The following is a 23,111-nucleotide window of genomic DNA, read 5'->3' as shown; positions in this document are numbered from 1 at the left end:
TATATACAGTAGAGAGGCTATATACAGTAGAGAGGCTATATACAGTAGAGAGGTTATATACAGTAGAGTTTATATATAGTAGAGAGGCTATATACAGTAGAGAGGCTATATACAGTAGAGAGGCTATGTACAGTAGAGAGGCTATATACAGTAGAGAGGCTATATACAGTAGAGAGGCTATATACAGTAGAGAGGCTATATACAGTAGAGAGGTTATGTACAGTAGAGAGGCTATATACAGTAGAGAGGCTATATACAGTAGAGAGGTTATGTACAGCAGAGAGGCTATATAAACAGTAGAGAGGTTATGTACAGTAGAGGGGCTATATAAAAGCACTGGTTAGTCATGCTAATTGAGATAATATGTACATGTAGGTGTAGTTAAAGTGACTGTGCATTTATGATGAAAAGAGAGTAGCAGCAGCGTAAAAGGGGGGTTGAGGGGGGGGGGCACACAATGCAAATAGTCCGGGTGGCCATTTGATTACTTGTTCAGGAGTCTTACGGCTTGGTGGTAAAAACTGTGGAGAAGCCTTTTTGTCCTAGACTTGGTACCACTTGCTGTGCCGTAGTAGAAAGAACAGCCTTCCTCCTTTTAGGGCCTTCCTCTGACACCGCCTGGTATAGAGGTCCTGGATGGCAGGAAGCTTAGCCTCACCACCCTCTGTAGTGCCTTGCGGTCGGAGACCGAGCAGTTGCCATACCAGGCAGTGATGCAAGCAGTCAGGATGCTCCGATGTTGCAGTTGTAGAAACTTTTGAGGATCTCAGAACCCATGCCAAATCTTTTTAGTTTCCTAAGGGGGAATAGGCTTTGTCGTGCTCTCTTCACAACTAACTCAGATAAAGGATGATTGGTTAAAAGACAAGCATAAGATGATAGTTGGAGCTGTGTTGTTAGATTTCAGTGCAGCCTTTAATGTTATTGATTATAAATTGTTATTGAAGAAACTCACTATATATGATTTTACATCACCTGCCATCATATGGTTGGAGAGTTACTTATCCAATAGAACCCAGAGAGTGTTCTTCAAAGGAAGCTTCTCGAACATCAGATATGTAGTGGGGGTGTCCCTCAGGGTAGTTGCCTTGGGCCGTTACTCTTCTCCAGATATGTAGTGGGGGTGTCCCTCAGGGTAGTTGCCTTGGGCCGTTACTCTTCTCCAGATATGTAGTGGGGGTGTCCCTCAGGGTAGTTGCCTTGGGCCGTTACTCTTCTCCAGATATGTAGTGGGGGTGTCCCTCAGGGTAGTTGCCTTGGGCCGTTACTCTTCTCCAGATATGTAGTGGGGGTGTCCCTCAGGGTAGTTGCCTTGGGCCGTTACTCTTCTCCAGATATGTAGTGGGGGTGTCCCTCAGGGTAGTTGCCTTGGGCCGTTACTCTTCTCCAGATATGTAGTGGGGGTGTCCCTCAGGGTAGTTGCCTTGGGCCGTTACTCTTCTCTAAGTGATTTGCCACTGGTCTTAAACACAACGCTGGAATGATTCAGACGATTCCAAAGCCAGTTGAGCTCAATGAAACTCTACATAATGAGTTAGTTACAGAATGGGTGATTAATAACAAACAGGTCTTAAATACATCTACAACTAAAAGTATTTTTATTTGATTAAAAACACTCTCTAAGACCTCAATTGGAGAACATAAAGAATGTGACCACTGAGCCAGTTGAGGAAATTAATCTCCTTGGTTCAACATTGGAGGGTCAGTATTCATGGTTAAGACTATCATGACTGTCCTGATCAGGCCAGGTTACAGGAGACCACAATCCTACAGATTATATCTGAACCCCAACAGAGGAGAGATCTAGGGGTCTGAAGATGTGGGGGGGTTTATGACCCCTGAATCCCCTGGTGAATCTCAGGCCACAGACACATTCCTTTTGTTCTGTTACTATGGAGAACCAGCCTCAGAACATTAAACATGAAATAAAGGGACTTTGGAATAATGGTTTCCGTCAGCCACAATGGTGGTCATGACGATAGATGGAATATGAAAATGTATGTCATTTTTGTTTTGTTATTAAAAGGTTAATAGATTACGTTATTACAAAAACATTGTAACATCAACAGTTTACCTAGTATATGTTTCAAATCAAATCAAACGTATTCATACAGCCCTTCGTACATCAGCTGATATCTCAAAGTGCTGTACAGAAAACCTAGTATATGTTTGATGTTTATACATTTGAATCAAATCTAGACCTTGCCTCATTAACTTGGTACGAGAATTGCCCTAAAAAGGCGGTTACGCCCACTTCTGACACGAGGGTATAAAACCTGTGAGAAAATAATTTACAGAGAAGACTAAGTGACCCGAGCTGCAGCCAAGGTCTAAAAAGTCAACGAACCCAAAACGCAACGCAAGTTTGAAGACAAAGAAATATTTTTCTACCCCAAGCTACCCGCTATGTCTAAGCGGGTGAATTCAAGCCGGACCCCCTTAGCATCCAATCCCAGCGAATCGTGGTATCTAAAAAGGTTTCATTCCTATGCTGTGAGCTCTGAGCTACAGAGCTGCCTGTCCTCGGAAGACCCCCTCCAGAGCAAAGGGTGAGGGAACAGACTCCTAAGCCAAAAGGACACTGACATCGTGAGGACGACCAGAAAGGTGCGCCGGAGAAGTGCGTCATCGAGAAGCCTCAACTGTCCCCTGAACGGTCCACGCAGAGAATCCTCGGAGACCTTCCCCACGTAATTACATCATTATATTCTGACCCATAAGAGCGGCAGTTTGGGGCAAGGCTAGGGTTAGAATAGCATAGCTGACAAATTCACCCAAATGTATATTCCTCTCCGTGTACTTTCTTTTTTCTCTCTCGCTCTTTGAAATACCCATCTTGGGTAACACGCTCCATAGTGTGTTGGCCCGTTATACTAAGTTCTAATCATTAGCCTATAATGCGGTTTGTCTATGTGTATCTTTTATCATCATTTTAGCAAATAAATATTCAACTAAGATTGGTGTGGTACGAACCCATTGGTGAGACACGGGTCCGAACCCATTGGTGAGACCCGGGTCCGAACCCATTGGTGAGACCCGGGTCCGAACCCATTGGTGAGACCCGGGTCCGAACCCATTGGTGAGACCCGGGTCCGAACCCATTGGTGAGACCCGGGTCCGAACCCATTGGTGAGACCCGGGTCCGAACTCATTGGTGAGACCCGGGTCCGAACTCATTGGTGAGACCCGGGTCCGAACCCATTGGTGAGACCCGGGTACGTGCAGATTCACGGACTATACGACTTTCAGAACGAGATTGTAGAGGCAACTGGTTAATTAGCGGCTGTTGTAAAATCGATATTCTGATATTCTTTGAGTTAATTTGGGAAATATAAACATTTCCCTTTAACTGCACATACAGAACTAAACATCAACAACAGGCGTGATAGTCCTTCATGTTGACGAGAGATTAGCTGCTTCTCTACTAGTTTAAATAAAGACCAGGCAAAGCTGCAGCTCAGAACAGAGCAGGAAGCCTTTCCCTTTAACTGCCAATACAGAACTAAACATCAAAAAACAGGCGTGATAGTCCTTCATGTTGACGAGAGATTAGCTGCTTCTCTACTAGTTATGAGAATATTTACTGTAATATATACCAGATTGTTTGCATAATCAAATAACATTCAGCTCAGACACCCAATACACACCCCACAAGACAAACGACCAGGGGTCTCTTCAGACACCCAATACACACCCCACAAGACAAGCGACCAGGGGTCTCTTCAGACACCCAATACACACCCCACAAGACAAGCCAACAGGGGTCTCTTCAGACACCCAATACACACCCCACAAGACAAGCCAACAGGGGTCTCTTCAGACACCCAATACACACCCCACAAGACAAGCCACCAGGGGTCTCTTCAGACACCCAATACACACCCCACAAGACAAGCGACCAGGGGTCTCTTCAGACACCCAATACACACCCCACAAGACAAGCCAACAGGGGTCTCTTCAGACACCCAATACACACCCCACAAGACAAGCCACCAGGGGTCTTTTCAGACACCCAATACACACCCCACAAGACAAGCCACCAGGGGTCTCTTCAGACACCCAATACACACCCCACAAGACAAGCCAACAGGGGTCTCTTCAGACACCCAATACACACCCCACAAGACAAGCCACCAGGGGTCTCTTCAGACACCCAATACACACCCCACAAGACAAGCCACCAGGGGTCTCTTCAGACACCCAATACACACCCCACAAGACAAGCCAACAGGGGTCTCTTCAGACACCCAATACACACCCCACAAGACAAGCCACCAGGGGTCTCTTCAGACACCCAATACACACCCCACAAGACAAGCCACCAGGGGTCTCTTCAGACACCCAATACACACCCCACAAGACAAGCCACCAGGGGTCTCTTCAGACAGGGTCTCTTCAGACACCCAATACACACCCCACAAGACAAGCCAACAGGGGTCTCTTCAGACACCCAATACACACCCCACAAGACAAGCCAACAGGGGTCTCTTCAGACACCCAATACACACCCCACAAGACAAGCCACCAGGGGTCTCTTCAGACACCCAATACACACCCCACAAGACAAGCCACCAGGGGTCTCTTCAGACACCCAATACACACCCCACAAGACAAGCCAACAGGGGTCTCTTCAGACACCCAATACACACCCCACAAGACAAGCCACCAGGGGTCTCTTCAGACACCCAATACACACCCCACAAGACAAGCCACCAGGGGTCTCTTCAGACACCCAATACACACCCCACAAGACAAGCCACCAGGGCTCCAAAAATAATTTACGGCAACGCAGTGATATACAGAGTCATGATCGCACATCTCCAACTACTCAAGCAAACAGCAAAATGACCATAACAAAACAAAAAACATATGAAATATCTCATGGAAGGGTGGGGACTGCAAGAGGACACACACACACACACACACACACACACACACACACACACACACACACACACAGTTGGTTTCTGTTGTATTATTTGTACATGGTATTTTAAATGTGTGTGTGACTGTCCGCGTTTTGTTACTTGTCAAAAAGTATCGTTCATACAACACCTGGGGAAGGGGGCACAACAATTTGGTTTGAAAAATACATCTATGTTAAAGGAAAACAAATACCACCAACCATAATTAAAACTGAATTTAATGTTGAAATATGAAGTCCCTGCAGACCACCAGTAAGTAGCCTGTGATAATGATATCTACATTACATTCTGCTCCCCCTTCATTTTAAAAAGAAAACATTTCAACCAAATGACAAGGCACTATTACCAGGACCACCCTCTTGGTTGAAACATGACATCATTCAGAGTCCACGTGACCAGTAGAATCTAGTCAGATCAAAGGGTTTTTACTCATTCAGTCCAGCTCTTTCCCCATCAGGTCAGTTAAAGAAAAGGAGACATTTAGCAGATGTCCATGGTGGGATCAGACCACCAGCATATCAACAGGGGGGGGTCTGAGTGGTGGGATCAGACCACCAGCATATCAACAGGGGGGGGTCTGAGTGGTGGGATCAGACCACCAGCATATCAACAGGGGGGGGGTCTGAGTGGTGGGATCAGACCACCAGCATATCAACAGGGGGTCTGAGTGGTGGGATCAGACCACCAGCATATCAACAGGGGGTCTGAGTGGTGGGATCAGACCACCAGCATATCAACAGGGGGTCTGAGTGGTGGGATCAGACCACCAGCATATCAACAGGGGGGTCTGAGTGGTGGGATCAGACCACCAGCATATCAACAGGGGGTCTGAGTGGTGGGATCAGACCACCAGCATATCAACAGGGGGTCTGAGTGGTGGGATCAGACCACCAGCATATCAACAGGGGGTCTGAGTGGGGGTCTGACCACCAGCATATCAACAGGGGGTCTGAGTGGTGGGATCAGACCACCAGCATATCAACAGGGGGTCTGAGTGGTGGGATCAGACCACCAGCATATCAACAGGGGGTCTGAGTGGGGATCAGACCACCAGCATATCAACAGGGGGTCTGAGTGGTGGGATCAGACCACCAGCATATCAACAGGGGGGTCTGAGTGGTGGGATCAGACCACCAGCATATCAACAGGGGGTCTGAGTGGTGGGATCAGACCACCAGCATATCAACAGGGGGTCTGAGTGGTGGGGGGGTCTGAGTGGTGGGATCAGACCACCAGCATATCAACAGGGGGTCTGAGTGGTGGGATCAGACCACCAGCATATCAACAGGGGGTCTGAGTGGTGGGATCAGACCACCAGCATATCAACAGGGGGTCTGAGTGGTGGGATCAGACCACCAGCATATCAACAGGGGGGGGTCTGAGTGGTGGGATCAGACCACCAGCATATCAACAGGGGGGGGTCTGAGTGGTGGGATCAGACCACCAGCATATCAACAGGGGGGGGTCTGAGTGGTGGGATCAGACCACCAGCATATCAACAGGGGGGGGTCTGAGTGGTGGGATCAGACCACCAGCATATCAACAGGGGGTCTGAGTGGTGGGATCAGACCACCAGCATATCACAGGGGGTCAGTGGGGTCTGAGTGGTGGGATCAGACCACCAGCATATCAACAGGGGGGGGTCTGAGTGGTGGGATCAGACCACCAGCATATCAACAGGGGGGGGGTCTGAGTGGTGGGATCAGACCACCAGCATATCAACAGGGGGGTCTGGTGGTGGGATCAGACCACCAGCATATCAACAGGGGGGTCTGAGTGGTGGGATCAGACCACCAGCATATCAACAGGGGGTCTGAGTGGTGGGTCATATCAACAGGGGGGTCTGAGTGGTGGGATCAGACCACCAGCATATCAACAGGGGGGGGTCTGAGTGGTGGGATCAGACCACCAGCATATCAACAGGGGGTCTGAGTGGTGGATCAGACCACCAGCATATCAACAGGGGGTCTGAGTGGTGGGATCAGACCACCAGCATATCAACAGGGGGTCTGAGTGGTGGGATCAGACCACCAGCATATCAACAGGGGGGGGGTCTGAGTGGTGGGATCAGACCACCAGCATATCAACAGGGGGTCTGAGTGGTGGGATCAGACCACCAGCATATCAACAGGGGGTCTGAGTGGTGGGATCAGACCACCAGCATATCAACAGGGGGTCTGAGTGGTGGGTGACCACCAGCATATCAACAGGGGGGGAGTGGTCAGACCACCAGCATATCAACAGGGGGTCTGAGTGGTGGGATCAGACCACCAGCATATCAACAGGGGGTCTGAGTGGTGGGATCAGACCACCAGCATATCAACAGGGGGGTCTGAGTGGTGGGATCAGACCACCAGCATATCAACAGGGGGGTCTGAGTGGTGGGATCAGACCACCAGCATATCAACAGGGGGGTCTGAGTGGTGGGATCAGACCACCAGCATATCAACAGGGGGTCTGAGTGGTGGGATCAGACCACCAGCATATCAACAGGGGGTCTGAGTGGTGGGATCAGACCACCAGCATATCAACAGGGGGTCTGAGTGGTGGGATCAGACCACCAGCATATCAACAGGGGGTCTGAGTGGTGGGATCAGACCACCAGCATATCAACAGGGGGTCTGAGTGGTGGGATCAGACCACCAGCATATCAACAGGGGGTCTGAGTGGTGGGATCAGACCACCAGCATATCAACAGGGGGTCTGAGTGGTGGGATCAGACCACCAGCATATCAACAGGGGGTCTGAGTGGTGGGATCAGACCACCAGCATATCAACAGGGGGTCTGAGTGGTGGGATCAGACCACCAGCATATCAACAGGGGGGTCTGAGTGGTGGGATCAGACCACCAGCATATCAACTGAGTGGTGGGAGACCACCAGGGGTCTGAGTGGTGGGATCAGACCACCAGCATATCAACAGGGGGTCTGAGTGGTGGGATCAGACCACCAGCATATCAACAGGGGGTCTGAGTGGTGGGATCAGACCACCAGCATATCAACAGGGGGGGGTCTGAGTGGTGGGATCAGACCACCAGCATATCAACAGTGGGGGGGGGTCTGAGTGGTGGGATCAGACCACCAGCATATCAACAGGGGGTCTGAGTGGTGGGATCAGACCACCAGCATATCAACAGGGGGGTCTGAGTGGTGGGGACCACCAGCATATCAACAGGGGGGTCTGAGTGGTGGGATCAGACCACCAGCATATCAACAGGGGGTCAGTGGTGGGATCAGACCACCAGCATATCAACAGGGGGTCTGAGTGGTGGGATCAGACCACCAGCATATCAACAGGGGGGTCTGAGTGGTGGGATCAGACCACCAGCATATCAACAGGGGGTCTGAGTGGTGGGATCAGACCACCAGCATATCAACAGGGGGTCTGAGTGGTGGGATCAGACCACCAGCATATCAACAGGGGGTCTGAGTGGTGGGATCAGACCACCAGCATATCAACAGGGGTCTGAGTGGTCAGACCACCAGCATATCAACAGGGGGGTCTGGTGGTGGGATCAGACCACCAGCATATCAACAGGGGGTCTGAGTGGTGGGATCAGACCACCAGCATATCAACAGGGGGTCTGAGTGGTGGGATCAGACCACCAGCATATCAACAGGGGGTCTGAGTGGTGGGATCAGACCACCAGCATATCAACAGGGGGTCTGAGTGGGGGATCAGACCACCAGCATATCAACAGGGGGTCTGAGTGGTGGGATCAGACCACCAGCATATCAACAGGGGGTCTGAGTGGTGGGATCAGACCACCAGCATATCAACAGGGGGTCTGAGTGGTGGGATCAGACCACCAGCATATCAACAGGGGGTCTGAGTGGTGGGATCAGACCACCAGCATATCAACAGGGGGTCTGAGTGGTGGGATCAGACCACCAGCATATCAACAGGGGGTCTGAGTGGTGGGATCAGACCACCAGCATATCAACAGGGGGGTCTGAGTGGTGGGATCAGACCACCAGCATATCAACAGGGGGTCTGAGTGGTGGGATCAGACCACCAGCATATCAACAGGGGGGGGTCTGAGTGGTGGGATCAGACCACCAGCATATCAACAGGGGGTCTGGTGGGATCAGACCACCAGCATATCAACAGGGGGTCTGAGTGGTATCTGTCCCAGGGTGAACCTTTTCCCTCCAAACTCCTTGAGTTCCTCTTCACTCAGCTGGCTCTGGGGGGAGAAGAGACTGTTTTCTGCCCCCCCAGTCTCCCCTGCCCTTGCTGCCAAACCCCCAAACCCTCCACTCGCCTGTCCAAAACCACTTGCAGCCACCGGGGCTGCACTCCCGAAACCACTTCCTGTAAATCCTCCACCACTAGTGGTCGTCGAGGTGAAGCTAAACCCGGAAGCAGAAGCCCCGAAACCGGCAGTAGTTAGGTCTTTGTTGGCAGCAGGGGCGGCAAAGGAGAAACCTGCTGCCGAGGGAGCAGAGGCGGCCGTAGAGCCGATCCCAGCGGGAGATGGTGCGGCCCCCACCACAGCACTGCCAAAACCAGACGCTGCAGGCTTTGGAGCAGCCGAACCAAAGCCTCCAGCACTCGGCGCAGCAAAGCTGAAACTGCTGACACCTGCGGTGTCCTTGGCTGGAGCCTGGGCTGGCACTCCAAAACCTAGAGAGAGGAGAGAGAGTCGAGCTTTAGATTGAGAGACGTACCAGAGAGATATCGTCCTACAGGGAGTCTTAGCCAGTCAACATAGGAGTTAGAGGGTCTTAGCCAGTCAACATAGGAGTTAGAGGGTCTTAGCTAGTCAACATAGGGGTTAGAGGGGGTCTTAGCCAGTCAACATAGGAGTTAGAGGGGGTCTTAGCCAGTCAACATAGGAGTTAGAGGGTCTTAGCCAGTCAACATAGGAGTTAGAGGGTCTTAGCCAGTCAACATAGGAGTTAGAGGGTCTTAGCCAGTCAACATAGGAGTTAGAGGGTCTTAGCCAGTTAACATAGGAGTTAGAGGGTCTTAGCCAGTCAACATAGGAGTTAGAGGGGGTCTTAGCCAGTCAACATAGGAGTTAGAGGGGGTCTTAGCCAGTCAACATAGGAGTTAGAGGGTCTTAGCCAGTCAACATAGGAGTTAGAGGGTCTTAGCCAGTCAACATAGGAGTTAGAGGGTCTTAGCCAGTCAACATAGGAGTTAGAGGGTCTTAGCCAGTCAACATAGGAGTTAGAGGGGATCTTAGCCAGTCAACATAGGAGTTAGAGGGTCTTAGCCAGTCAACATAGGAGTTAGAGGGGATCTTAGCCAGTCAACATAGGAGTTAGAGGGTCTTAGCCAGTCAACATAGGAGTTAGAGGGGATCTTAGCCAGTCAACATAGGAGTTAGAGGGGATCTTAGCCAGTCAACCTAGGAGTTACAGAGTGTCTTAGCCAGTCAACATAGGAGTTAGAGGGGATCTTAGCCAGTCAACCCAGGAGTTACAGAGTGTCTTAGCCAGTCAACATAGGAGTTAGAGGGGATCTTAGCCAGTCAACATAGGAGTTAGAGGGGCTCTTAGCCAGTCAACATAGGAGTTAGAGGGTCTTAGCCAGTCAACATAGGAGTTAGAGGGGCTCTTAGCCGGTCAACATAGGAGTTAGAGGGGATCTTAGCCAGTCAACATAGGAGTTAGAGGGGATCTTAGCCAGTCAACATAGGAGTTAGAGGGGATCTTAGCCAGTCAACCTAGGAGTTACAGAGTGTCTTAGCCAGTCAACATAGGAGTTAGAGGGGATCTTAGCCAGTCAACATAGGAGTTAGAGGGGGTCTTAGCCAGTCAACATAGGGGTTAGAGGGTCTTAGCCAGTCAACATAGGAGTTAGAGGGGATCTTAGCCAGTCAACATAGGAGTTAGAGGGTCTTAGCCAGTCAACATAGGAGTTAGAGGGGATCTTAGCCAGTCAACATAGGAGTTAGAGGGGATCTTAGCCAGTCAACATAGGAGTTAGAGGGGCTCTTAGCCAGTCAACATAGGAGTTAGAGGGTCTTAGCCAGTCAACATAGGAGTTAGAGGGGCTCTTAGCCGGTCAACATAGGAGTTAGAGGGGATCTTAGCCAGTCAACATAGGAGTTACAGAAGGCCTCCACGCCCGTATTCCACTTGTATTGTATTCCTATGAAGAACACAGGCTACAGCAGATCTTACCTGTTCCGAAGCCAGATGGTGCTGAGGACCCAAAGCCGGTCACTGGTGTCGACCCAAAACCTCCAGACGCTGCCTGTGGTGCTGGGTTGCCCAGCTCTGCAAGCTGGGAGAGAAGAGACAGTATTACTCACCTTGTACATACAGTCAGGAAAGCTAAGGCCAGCTTCTTCAGGCAGAAGTTTGCATCCTGTAGCTCCAACTCCAAAAAGTTCTGGGACACTGTGAAGTCCATGGAGAACAAGAGCACCTCCTCCCAGCTGCCCACTGCACTGAGGCTAGGAAACACAGTCTCCACCGATAAATCCATGATTATCGAAAACTTCAATAAGCACTTCTCAACGGCCTGGCTACTCCAACCTCGGCCAACAGCTCCGCCCCCCGTAGTTCCTCACCCAAGCCTCTCCAGGTTCTCCTTTACCCAAATTCAGATAGCAGATGTTCTGAAAGAACTACAAAACCTGGACCCGTACAAATCAGCTGGGCTTGACAATCTGGACCCGCTATTTCTGAAACTATCTGCCGCCATTGTCGCAACCCCTATTACCAGCCTGTTCAACCTCTCTTTCATATCGTCTGAGATCCCCAAGGATTGGAAAGCTGCCGCAGTCATCCCCCTCTTCAAAGGGGGAGACACCCTGGACCCAAACTGCTATAGACCTATATCCATCCTGCCCTGCCTATCTAAGGTCTTCGAAAGCCAAGTCAACAAACAGGTCACTGACCATCTCGAATCCCACCGTACCTTCTCCGCTGTGCAATCTGGTTTCCGAGCCGGTCACGGGTGCACCTCAGCCACACTCAAGGTACTAAATGATATCATAACCGCCATCGATAAAAGACAGTACTGTGCAGCAGTCTTCATCGACCTCGCCAAGGCTTTCGACTCTGTCAATCACCAAATTCTTATCGGCAGACTCAACAGCCTCGGTTTTTCGGATGACTGCCTTGCCTGGTTCACCAATTACTTTGCAGACAGAGTTCAGTGTGTCAAATCAGAGGGCATGCTGTCCGGTCCTCTGGCAGTCTCTATGGGGGTGCCACAGGGTTCAATTCTCGGGCCGACTCTTTTCTCTGTATATATCAATGATGTTGCTCTTGCTGCGGGCGATTCCCTGATCCACCTCTACGCAGACGACACCATTCTATATACTTTCGGCCCGTCATTGGACACTGTGCTATCAAACCTCCAAACGAGCTTCAATGCCATACAGCACTCCTTCCGTGGCCTCCAACTGCTCTTAAACGCGAGTAAAACCAAATGCATGCTTTTCAACCGATCGCTGCCTGCACCCGCATGCCCGACTAGCATCACCACCCTGGATGGTTCCAACCTTGAATATGTGGACATCTATAAGTACCTAGGTGTCTGGCTAGACTGCAAACTCTCCTTCCAGACTCACATCAAACATCTCCAATCAAAAATCAAATCCAGAGTCGGCTTTCTATTCCGCAACAAAGCCTCCTTCACTCACGCTGCCAAGCTTACCCTAGTAAAACTGACTATCCTACCGATCCTCGACTTCGGCGATGTCATCTACAAAATGGCTTCCAACACTCTACTCAGCAAACTGGATGCAGTCTATCACAGTGCCATCCGTTTTGTCACTAAAGCACCTTATACCACCCACCACTGCGACTTGTATGCTCTAGTCGGCTGGCCCTCACTACATATTCGTCGCCAGACCCACTGGCTCCAGGTCATCTACAAGTCCATGCTAGGTAAAGCTCCGCCTTATCTCAGTTCACTGGTCACGATGGCAACACCCATCCGTAGCACGCGCTCCAGCAGGTGTATCTCACTGATCATCCCTAAAGCCAACACCTCATTTGGCCGCCTTTCGTTCCAGTACTCTGCTGCCTGTGACTGGAACGAATTGCAAAAATCGCTGAAGTTGGAGACTTTTATCTCCCTCACCAACTTCAAACATCAGCTATCCGAGCAGCTAACCGATCGCTGCAGCTGTACATAGTCTATAGGTAAATAGCTCACCCTTTTTCACCTACCTCATTCCCATACTGTTTTTATACTGTTTTTATTTATTTACTTTTCTGCTCTTTTGCACACCAATATCTCTACCTGTACATGCCCATCTGATCATTTATCACTCCAGTGTTAATCTGCAAAATTGTATTATTCGCCTACCTCCTCATGCCTTTTGCACACATTGTATATAGACTGCCCATTTTTTTCTACTGTGTTATTGACTTGCTAATTGTTTACTCCATGTGTAACTCTGTGTTGTCTGTTCACACTGCTATGCTTTATCTTGGCCAGGTCGCAGTTGCAAATGAGAACTTGTTCTCAACTAGCCTACCTGGTTAAATAAAGGTGAAATAAAAATAAAATAAAAACATACACTACCGTTCACCAGTCTCAACGTCAACAGTGAAGAGGCGACTCCGGGATGCTGGCCTTCTAGGCAGAGTTCCTCTGTCCAGTCTCAACGTCAACAGTGAAGAGGCGACTCCGGGATGCTGGCCTTCGAGGCAGAGTTCCTCTGTCCAGTCTCAACGTCAACAGTGAAGAGGTGACTCCGGGATGCTGTCCTTCGAGGCAGAGTTCCTCTGTCCAGTCTCAACGTCAACAGTGAAGAGGCGACTCCGGGATGCTGGCCTTCGAGGCAGAGTTCCTCTGTCCAGTCTCAACGTCAACAGTGAAGAGGTGACTCCGGGATGCTGGCCTTCGAGGCAGAGTTCCTCTGTCCAGTCTCAACGTCAACAGTGAAGAGGCGACTCCGGGATGCTGGCCTTCTAGGCAGAGTTCCTCTGTCCAGTGTCTGTGTTCTTTTGCCCATCTTAATATTTTATTTTTATCGGACAGTCTGAGATATGGCTTTTTCTTTGTAACTCTGTCTAGAAGGCCAGCATCCCAGATTCGCCTCTTCACTGTTGACGTTGAGACTGGTGTTTTGCGGGTACTATTTAATGAAGCTGCCAGTTGAGGACTTGTGAGGCGTCTGTTTCTCAAACTAGACACTCTAATGTACTTGTCCTATTGCTCAGTTGTGCACTGGAGCCTCCCACTCCTCTTTCTATTCTGGTTAGAGCTAGTTTGTGCTGTTCTGTGAAGGGAGTAGTACACAGCGTTGTACGAGATCTTCAGTTTCTTGGCAATTTCTCACATGGAATAGCCTTCATTTCTCAGAACAAGAATAGACACGAGTTTCAGGAGAAAGGTCTTTGTTTCTGGACATTTTGAGCCTGTAATCGAACCCACAAATGCTGATACTCCAGATACTCAACTAGTCTAAAGAAGGCCAGTTTTATTGCTTCTTTAATAAGAACAACAGTTTTCAGCTGTGCTGACATAATTGCAAAATGGGTTTCTAATGATCAATTAGCCTTTTAAAATGATGAACTTGGAATAGCTAACACAACGTGCCATTGGAACACAGGAGTGATGTTTGCTGATAATGGGCCTCTGTACACCTATGTAGATATTCCATTAAAAAATCATCCGTTTCCAGCTACAACAGTCATTTACAACATTAACAATGTCTACACTGTATTTCTGATCAACTTGTTGTTATTTCAAAAATGGACACATTTTTTTTTGGCTTTTCTTTCAAAAACAAGGACATGTCTAAGTGACCCCGACCTTTTGACCTTTTGAGCGGTTAGTGTATAAGACTACCTGTTTTGTCTTGTCGTATTACTACAGAAAGTAGTGTGTGTGTGTGTGTGTGTTACCATAGCGACTCTGGTGTTGCCGGTCATAGCCCTCAGCTCCTGGACTCTGCTTCTCCATTGGTTGAGCAGCTGATTGATGATATTAGCCTGCAGACACACAGAAGGTAGCATTGATTGGCCGATACAGACACATATCAAATCAAATTGTACTCCAATGGCGGTACACTCTGGAATCGCTGTCCTTAAAAGGTAGAAGGAAGTTACCGCCCCTAAACTGTTCATTGGACGCTGCACCACGACCACTCCAGCCACCTCTACATAAGTGTGTGTGTGTGTGTGTGTGTCGCAAAGGGTTCGTTAAAAAGCAGGAGACAAATGTCTGTCTCGTATGGATCAATAACATATTATGTTCATGACATTGAATCCCAGTACAGAGACGGCTTCACGTTATCCAGTTCATGACATTGAATCCCAGTGCAGAGACGGCTTCACGTTATCCAGTTCATGACATTGAATCCCAGTACAGAGACGGCTTCACATTATCCAGTTCATGACATTGAATCCCAGTGCAGAGACGGCTTCACGTTATCCAGTTCATGACATTGAATCCCAGTACAGAGATGGCTTCACATTATCCAGTTCATGACATTGAATCCCAGTGCAGAGACGGCTTCACGTTATCCAGTTCATGACATTGAATCCCAGTGCAGAGACGGCTTCACGTTATCCAGTTCATGACATTGAATCCCAGTACAGAGACGGCTTCACATTATCCAGTTCATGACATTGAATCCCAGTGCAGATGGCTTCACATTATCCAGTTCATGACATTGAATCCCAGTGCAGATGGCTTCACATTATCCAGTTCATGACATTGAATCCCAGTGCAGAGACGGCTTCACATTATCCAGTTCATGACATTGAATCCCAGTGCAGAGATGGCTTCACGTTATCCAGTTCATGACATTGAATCCCAGTGCAGAGACGGCTTCACATTATCCAGTTCATGACATTGAATCCCAGTGCAGAGACGGCTTCACGTTATCCAGTTCATGACATTGAATCCCAGTACAGAGACGGCTTCACATTATCCAGTTCATGACATTGAATCCCAGTACAGAGACGGCTTCACGTTATCCAGTTCATGACATTGAATCCCAGTGCAGAAGCCTTCACGTTATCCAGTTCATGACATTGAATCCCAGTGCAGAGATGGCTTCACGTTATCCAGTTCATGACATTGAATCCCAGTACAGAGATGGCTTCACGTTATCCAGTTCATGACATTGAATCCCAGTGCAGAGACGGCTTCACATTATCCAGTTCATGACATTGAATCCCAGTGCAGAGACGGCTTCACATTATCCAGTTCATGACATTGAATCCCAGTGCAGAGATGGCTTCACGTTATCCAGTTCATGACATTGAATCCCAGTGCAGAGATGGCTTCACGTTATCCAGTTCATGACATTGAATCCCAGTGCAGAGATGGCTTCACGTTATCCAGTTCATGCAGATAAAGGGACACATGCATTCTACTCACATATCCCTGCAGGTCTCCAGACGGCTTGGTGTTGTAGTACTCCAGTCTCAGCTCCTCTGGAGAGAGCTCTGTGAACCCTGCACAGAGGAGGAGGAAGACCCGGTTCAATTAGATTCAATTAATTAATAATTCAATTATTTTTTATTTTACCTTCATTTAACCAGGCAAGTCAGTTAAGAACAAATTCTTATTTTCAATGACGGCCTGGGAACAGTGGGTTAACTGCCTGTTCAGGGGCAGAACGACAGATTTGTACCTTGTCAGCTCGGGGGTTTGAACTCGCAACCTTCCGGTTACTAGTCCAACGCTCTAACCACTAGGCTGCCCTCAGTGCCGTCCACATCCATTCAATATGCTGGAGTTAAAATCACAGCCCACCAGCATATCAACGGGGGGGTCTGAGTGGTGGGATCAGACCACCAGCATATCAACAGGGGGTCTGAGTGGTGGGATCAGACCACCAGCATATCAACAGGGGGTCTGAGTGGTGGGATCAGACCACCAGCATATCAACAGGGGGGGGTCTGGGTGGTATCTGTCCCAGGGTGAACCTTTTCCCTCCAAACTCCTTCAGTTCCTCTTCACTCAGCTGGCTCTGGGGGGAGAAGAGACTGTTTGCTGCCCCCCAGTCTCCCCTGCCCTTGCTACCAAACCCCCAAACCCTCCACTCGCCTGTCCAAAACCACTTGCAGCCCCCGGGGCTGCACCCCCGAAACCACTTCCTCTAAATCCCCCCCTGACTAGTGGGTAATAGTTAACAGCTGTATCCAACCCTCATGTGCGTTGTTGCAACAATCCACCTGTTCCAACCAGACGATCCTACAGTGGGACAGACCGAAGCTAAGCTGTTTGTCTTACCTGAGATGCTTTCTTTGAGGACAGGGTAACTAAGCTGTTTGTCTTACCTGAGATGCTTTCTTTGAGGACAGGGTAACTAAGCTGTTTGTCTTACCTGAGATGCTTTCTTTGAGGACAGAGTAACTAAGCTGTTTGTCTTACCTGAGATGCTTTCTTTGAGGACAGAGTAACTAAGCTGTTTGTCTTACCTGAGATGCTTTCTTTGAGGACAGGGTAACTAAGCTGTTTGTCTTACCTGAGATGCTTTCTTTGAGGACAGAGTAACTAAGCTGTTTGTCTTACCTGAGATGCTTTCTTTGAGGACAGACCGAAGCTAAGCTGTTTGTCTTACCTGAGATGCTTTCTTTGAGGACAGACCGAAGCTAAGCTGTTTGTCTTACCTGAGATGCTTTCTTTGAGGACAGACCGAAGCTAAGCTGTTTGTCTTACCTGAGATGCTTTCTTTGAGGACAGACCGAAGCTAAGCTGTTTGTCTTACCTGAGATGCTTTCTTTGAGGACAGAGTAACTAAGCTGTTTGTCTTACCTGAGATGCTTTCTTTGAGGACAGACCGAAGCTAAGCTGTTTGTCTTACCTGAGATGCTTTCTTTGAGGACAGACCGAAGCTAAGCTGTTTGTCTTACCTGAGATGCTTTCTTTGAGGACAGACCGAAGCTAAGCTGTTTGTCTTACCTGAGATGCTTTCTTTGAGGACAGACCGAAGCTAAGCTGTTTGTCTTACCTGAGATGCTTTCTTTGAGGACAGAGTAACTAAGCTGTTTGTCTTACCTGAGATGCTTTCTTTGAGGACAGACCGAAGCTAAGCTGTTTGTCTTACCTGAGATGCTTTCTTTGAGGACAGACCGAAGCTAAGCTGTTTGTCTTACCTGAGATGCTTTCTTTGAGGACAGACCGAAGCTAAGCTGTTTGTCTTACCTGAGATGCTTTCTTTGAGGACAGACCGAAGCTAAGCTGTTTGTCTTACCTGAGATGCTTTCTTTGAGGACAGAGTAACTAAGCTGTTTGTCTTACCTGAGATGCTTTCTTTGAGGACAGAGTAACTAAGCTGTTTGTCTTACCTGAGATGCTTTCTTTGAGGACAGAGTAACTAAGCTGTTTGTCTTACCTGAGATGCTTTCTTTGAGGACAGAGTAACTAAGCTGTTTGTCTTACCTGAGATGCTTTCTTTGAGGACAGAGTAACTAAGCTGTTTGTCTTACCTGAGATGCTTTCTTTGAGGACAGAGTAACTAAGCTGTTTGTCTTACCTGAGATGCTTTCTTTGAGGACAGAGTAACTAAGCTGTTTGTCTTACCTGAGATGCTTTCTTTGAGGACAGAGTAACTAAGCTGTTTGTCTTACCTGAGATGCTTTCTTTGAGGACAGAGTAACTAAGCTGTGTGTCTTACCTGAGATGCTTTCTTTGAGGACAGGGTAACTAAGCTGTTTGTCTTACCTGAGATGCTTTCTTTGAGGACAGAGTAACTAAGCTGTTTGTCTTACCTGAGATGCTTTCTTTGAGGACAGAGTAACTAAGCTGTTTGTCTTACCTGAGATGCTTTCTTTGAGGACAGAGTAACTAAGCTGTTTGTCTTACCTGAGATGCTTTCTTTGAGGACAGACCGAAGCTAAGCTGTTTGTCTTACCTGAGATGCTTTCTTTGAGGACAGGGTAACTAAGCTGTTTGTCTTACCTGAGATGCTTTCTTTGAGGACAGGGTAACTAAGCTGTTTGTCTTACCTGAGATGCTTTCTTTGAGGACAGAGTAACTAAGCTGTTTGTCTTACCTGAGATGCTTTCTTTGAGGACAGACCGAAGCTAAGCTGTTTGTCTTACCTGAGATGCTTTCTTTGAGGACAGAGTAACTAAGCTGTTTGTCTTACCTGAGATGCTTTCTTTGAGGACAGAGTAACTAAGCTGTTTGTCTTACCTGAGATGCTTTCTTTGAGGACAGAGTAACTAAGCTGTTTGTCTTACCTGAGATGCTTTCTTTGAGGACAGAGTAACTAAGCTGTTTGTCTTACCTGAGATGCTTTCTTTGAGGACAGGGTAACTAAGCTGTTTGTCTTACCTGAGATGCTTTCTTTGAGGACAGAGTAACTAAGCTGTTTGTCTTACCTGAGATGCTTTCTTTGAGGACAGAGTAACTAAGCTGTTTGTCTTACCTGAGATGCTTTCTTTGAGGACAGAGTAACTAAGCTGTTTGTCTTACCTGAGATGCTTTCTTTGAGGACAGAGTAACTAAGCTGTTTGTCTTACCTGAGATGCTTTCTTTGAGGACAGAGTAACTAAGCTGTTTGTCTTACCTGAGATGCTTTCTTTGAGGACAGAGTAACTAAGCTGTTTGTCTTACCTGAGATGCTTTCTTTGAGGACAGGGTAACTAAGCTGTTTGTCTTACCTGAGATGCTTTCTTTGAGGACAGAGTAACTAAGCTGTTTGTCTTACCTGAGATGCTTTCTTTGAGGACAGAGTAACTAAGCTGTTTGTCTTACCGAGATGCTTTCTTTGAGGACAGAGTAACTAAGCTGTTTGTCTTACCTGAGATGCTTTCTTTGAGGACAGAGTAACTAAGCTGTTTGTCTTACCTGAGATGCTTTCTTTGAGGACAGAGTAACTAAGCTGTTTGTCTTACCTGAGATGCTTTCTTTGAGGACAGAGTAACTAAGCTGTTTGTCTTACCTGAGATGCTTTCTTTGAGGACAGAGTAACTAAGCTGTTTGTCTTACCTGAGATGCTTTCTTTGAGGACAGAGTAACTAAGCTGTTTGTCTTACCTGAGATGCTTTCTTTGAGGACAGAGTAACTAAGCTGTTTGTCTTACCTGAGATGCTTTCTTTGAGGACAGAGTAACTAAGCTGTTTGTCTTACCTGAGATGCTTTCTTTGAGGACAGAGTAACTAAGCTGTTTGTCTTACCTGAGATGCTTTCTTTGAGGACAGAGTAACTAAGCTGTTTGTCTTACCTGAGATGCTTTCTTTGAGGACAGAGTAACTAAGCTGTTTGTCTTACCTGAGATGCTTTCTTTGAGGACAGAGTAACTAAGCTGTTTGTCTTACCTGAGATGCTTTCTTTGAGGACAGAGTAACTAAGCTGTTTGTCTTACCTGAGATGCTTTCTTTGAGGACAGAGTAACTAAGCTGTTTGTCTTACCTGAGATGCTTTCTTTGAGGACAGAGTAACTAAGCTGTTTGTCTTACCTGAGATGCTTTCTTTGAGGACAGAGTAACTAAGCTGTTTGTCTTACCTGAGATGCTTTCTTTGAGGACAGAGTAACTAAGCTGTTTGTCTTACCTGAGATGCTTTCTTTGAGGACAGAGTAACTAAGCTGTTTGTCTTACCTGAGATGCTTTCTTTGAGGACAGAGTAACTAAGCTGTTTGTCTTACCTGAGATGCTTTCTTTGAGGACAGAGTAACTAAGCTGTTTGTCTTACCTGAGATGCTTTCTTTGAGGACAGAGTAACTAAGCTGTTTGTCTTACCTGAGATGCTTTCTTTGAGGACAGAGTAACAGGAGAAAAGCCATTGGCCTGAAGTCTCCCAGATCTCCATATCCTTCTGGATGGTCTCTCTGTTGAGGAGAGAAGACCGTGGCTATTACATTTACAGACTACTTTGTACAGTGCGTGTGTGTGTGTGTGTGTGTGTGTGTGTGTGTGTGTGTATTCCGAATAGCATAATGAAAACGGTATCCACACAACCAATCACTGGACTTACAAGTGTTTTTCATTGTCCTCCCCTTCACTCCCACCCCTGTCGAAGCTGCTCAAGGCAGAAAACCTGTTGTGGTTTGGAGAAGCGGCTGCAAAACTGAAACTGGAACTCTTGACTTGGCTGTCTCTTCCTCCTCCTCCTCCTCCGCCTGGACCCCAGTTGTTGCCACCACCTCCACCTCTTCCTCCCCCTCTACCCCAGTCATCCCCACCCTGCTGGGAGGAGAAGGATGACGGCTGGACGTAGCTTCCTCCTCCAGACCTCTGAGCTGGGTTCACCCACACTCTGTTCTCAAATCCTGAAAACAGGACGTTCATAGATTAGACTACCTAAATATTGGATGAGGAAACAGGACGTTCATAGATTAGACTACCTAAATATTGGATGAGGAAACAGGACGTTCATAGATTAGACTACCTCAATACGGGCTGCCTGAGTGGCGCAGCGGTCTAAGGCACTGCATCTCAGTGCAAGAGGTGCAGTCCCTGGTTCAAATCCAGGCTGTATTTTTTTTATTTTACCTTTACTTAACTAGCCAAGTCAGTTAAGAACAAATTCTTATTTTCAATGATGGCCTGGGAACAGTGGGTTAACTGCCTGTTCAGGGGCAGAACGACAGATTTGTCAGCTCGGGGGTTTGAACTTGAAACCTTCAGGTTTCTAGTCCAACGCTCTAACCACTAGGCTACCCCACAACCGGCCGTGATTGGGAGTCCCATAGAGCGGCGCACGATTGGCCCGGCGTCGTTCGGGTTTGGCCGGGGGGGGGGTAGGCCGTCATTTTAAATAATAAATAGTTCTTAACCGACTTTCCTAGTTTAATAAAAGGTTAAATAAAAAAATACTGGATGGGAGAAGTGTGTTGCTAGACTGCATGACGACACACTTTCAATGAATTAGCCAATCGGTTTCGGCTATAGCCAAAACAGATGTTATTTTAAATGGATTAAAACAAGGACATTTCTAGGTGACCCCAAACTTTTGAACGGTAGTGTGTGCTGTTACATTTATAGTTTAGAAACGTAAATTCCTTCTAGCTGAATTAAGAAAAGTAAACAAAATCTTCAACAGTTTGGAGTATTGTTATGTTCCCCTAAAAGAAGAATAGCACAATGTGTTGTTCTCATGAATTCTGGATAATCATTTAGTTGTCCATCAATTTTCAATATTTGTTTAACCCAGATAATGCTGTTGTAAAACCAGTTCTGGAAAAACTTGTTTTTGTAACTTGTCTTTATAATTCCAGATTGTATATCTATGTGGAGATTTTTTTTTGTCGTTGTTGTTGTTGACAACAACAACAAAAAACACAACCAGATAAAGATCTCTTAATAACCAGGACTTAAATCTCTTTCCAATTTTCTCTACAATCGGAGAGGAATTTACAATTGGCCTTTTCTTTCTGATCTTCGTAAACTTTAACACCAAGACACGTGAAAACATCCTTTACAGGGATATAACCCCTAAAACTATCCTTATTGATAAAACATAACACCCTAAAACTATCCTTATTGATATGAAGTGTCATAACACCCCTAAAACTATCCTTATTGATATGAAGTGTCATAACACCCTAAAACTATCCTTATTGATATGAAGTGTCATAACACCCTAAAACTATCCTTATTGATATGAAGTGTCATAACACCCTAAAACTATCCTTATTGATATGAAGTGTCATAACACCCCTAAAACTATCCTTATTGATATGAAGTGTCATAACACCCTAAAACTATCCTTATTGATATGAAGTGTCATAACACCCCTAAAACTATCCTTATTGATCCTCATTGATATGAAGTGTTGTAACATCCCTACATCCCATACATCTAGCTGATACATCTAGCTGATACATCTAGCTGATACATCTAGCTGATACATTTAGCTGATACATCTAGCTGATACATCTAGCTGATACATCTAGCTGATACATCTAGCTGATACATCTAGCTGATACATCTAGCTGATACATTTAGCTGATACATTTAGCTGATACATTTAGCTGATACATCTAGCTGATACATCTAGCTGATACATCTAGCTGATACATCTAGCTGATACATTTAGCTCTCTTCATACATTAGGTCCATAATTGACCCTTTCCTTCTTCATCCATAGAGATTAGAGAAAGTATGTCCTTAAATTCCTCTTCCCTCAATCTTTTAAAGTTCAGAAATGTCTTTCTCTCTCATCTCATACTTCATTCATTCACAATATTTCCCATTTGTTTTATTCTATTTAACATTTATTTAACCAGGCAAGTCAGTTAAGAACAAATTCTTATTTACAATGACGGCCTAGGAACAGTGGGTTAACTGCCTTGTTCAGAGG

The 23,111-nt window shown here is 47.1% G+C and overlaps 1 protein-coding gene and 1 long non-coding RNA gene across 11 annotated transcripts in view; one reads left to right on the top strand and one right to left on the bottom strand.

The window, feature by feature from the left end:
• The first annotated feature begins 5,376 nt into the window (after positions 1 to 5,376).
• On the top strand, positions 5,377 to 9,182 carry LOC127910032 (uncharacterized). Of its 10 annotated transcripts, none has more exons than XR_008073696.1 (6): positions 5,377 to 5,586; positions 6,255 to 6,474; positions 6,763 to 6,851; positions 6,930 to 7,018; positions 7,889 to 8,023; positions 9,036 to 9,182. It is a non-coding gene; the product is annotated as an uncharacterized LOC127910032 (long non-coding RNA). The 10 variants fall into 10 exon arrangements; XR_008073705.1 differs by lacking the exon at positions 6,763 to 6,851 and adding an exon at positions 6,520 to 6,654; XR_008073702.1 differs by lacking the exon at positions 7,889 to 8,023 and adding an exon at positions 8,914 to 9,001 and having other exon boundaries at positions 9,036 to 9,178.
• Positions 9,013 to 23,111, bottom strand: part of LOC118399083 (nucleoporin NUP42-like) — a 20,572-nt gene continuing 6,473 nt past the window's right edge. Inside the window, exons 2-7 of the mRNA XM_052472904.1 lie at positions 20,784 to 21,078; positions 20,549 to 20,637; positions 16,233 to 16,309; positions 14,750 to 14,836; positions 11,060 to 11,162; positions 9,013 to 9,551 (exon numbers count right to left, since the gene is read on the bottom strand). Of these exons, the coding sequence (XP_052328864.1) occupies positions 9,013 to 9,551; positions 11,060 to 11,162; positions 14,750 to 14,836; positions 16,233 to 16,309; positions 20,549 to 20,637; positions 20,784 to 21,078 (1,190 nt within the window). The remainder of the gene's footprint in view (positions 9,552 to 11,059; positions 11,163 to 14,749; positions 14,837 to 16,232; positions 16,310 to 20,548; positions 20,638 to 20,783; positions 21,079 to 23,111) is intronic.

The sequence above is a fragment of the Oncorhynchus keta genome, chromosome 20, assembly GCF_023373465.1.
Source record: "Oncorhynchus keta strain PuntledgeMale-10-30-2019 chromosome 20, Oket_V2, whole genome shotgun sequence".
Taxonomy (NCBI): domain Eukaryota; kingdom Metazoa; phylum Chordata; class Actinopteri; order Salmoniformes; family Salmonidae; genus Oncorhynchus; species Oncorhynchus keta.
Note: the sequence above shows the minus strand (reverse complement) of the source record. Positions and strands in the feature narration are given on the sequence as shown.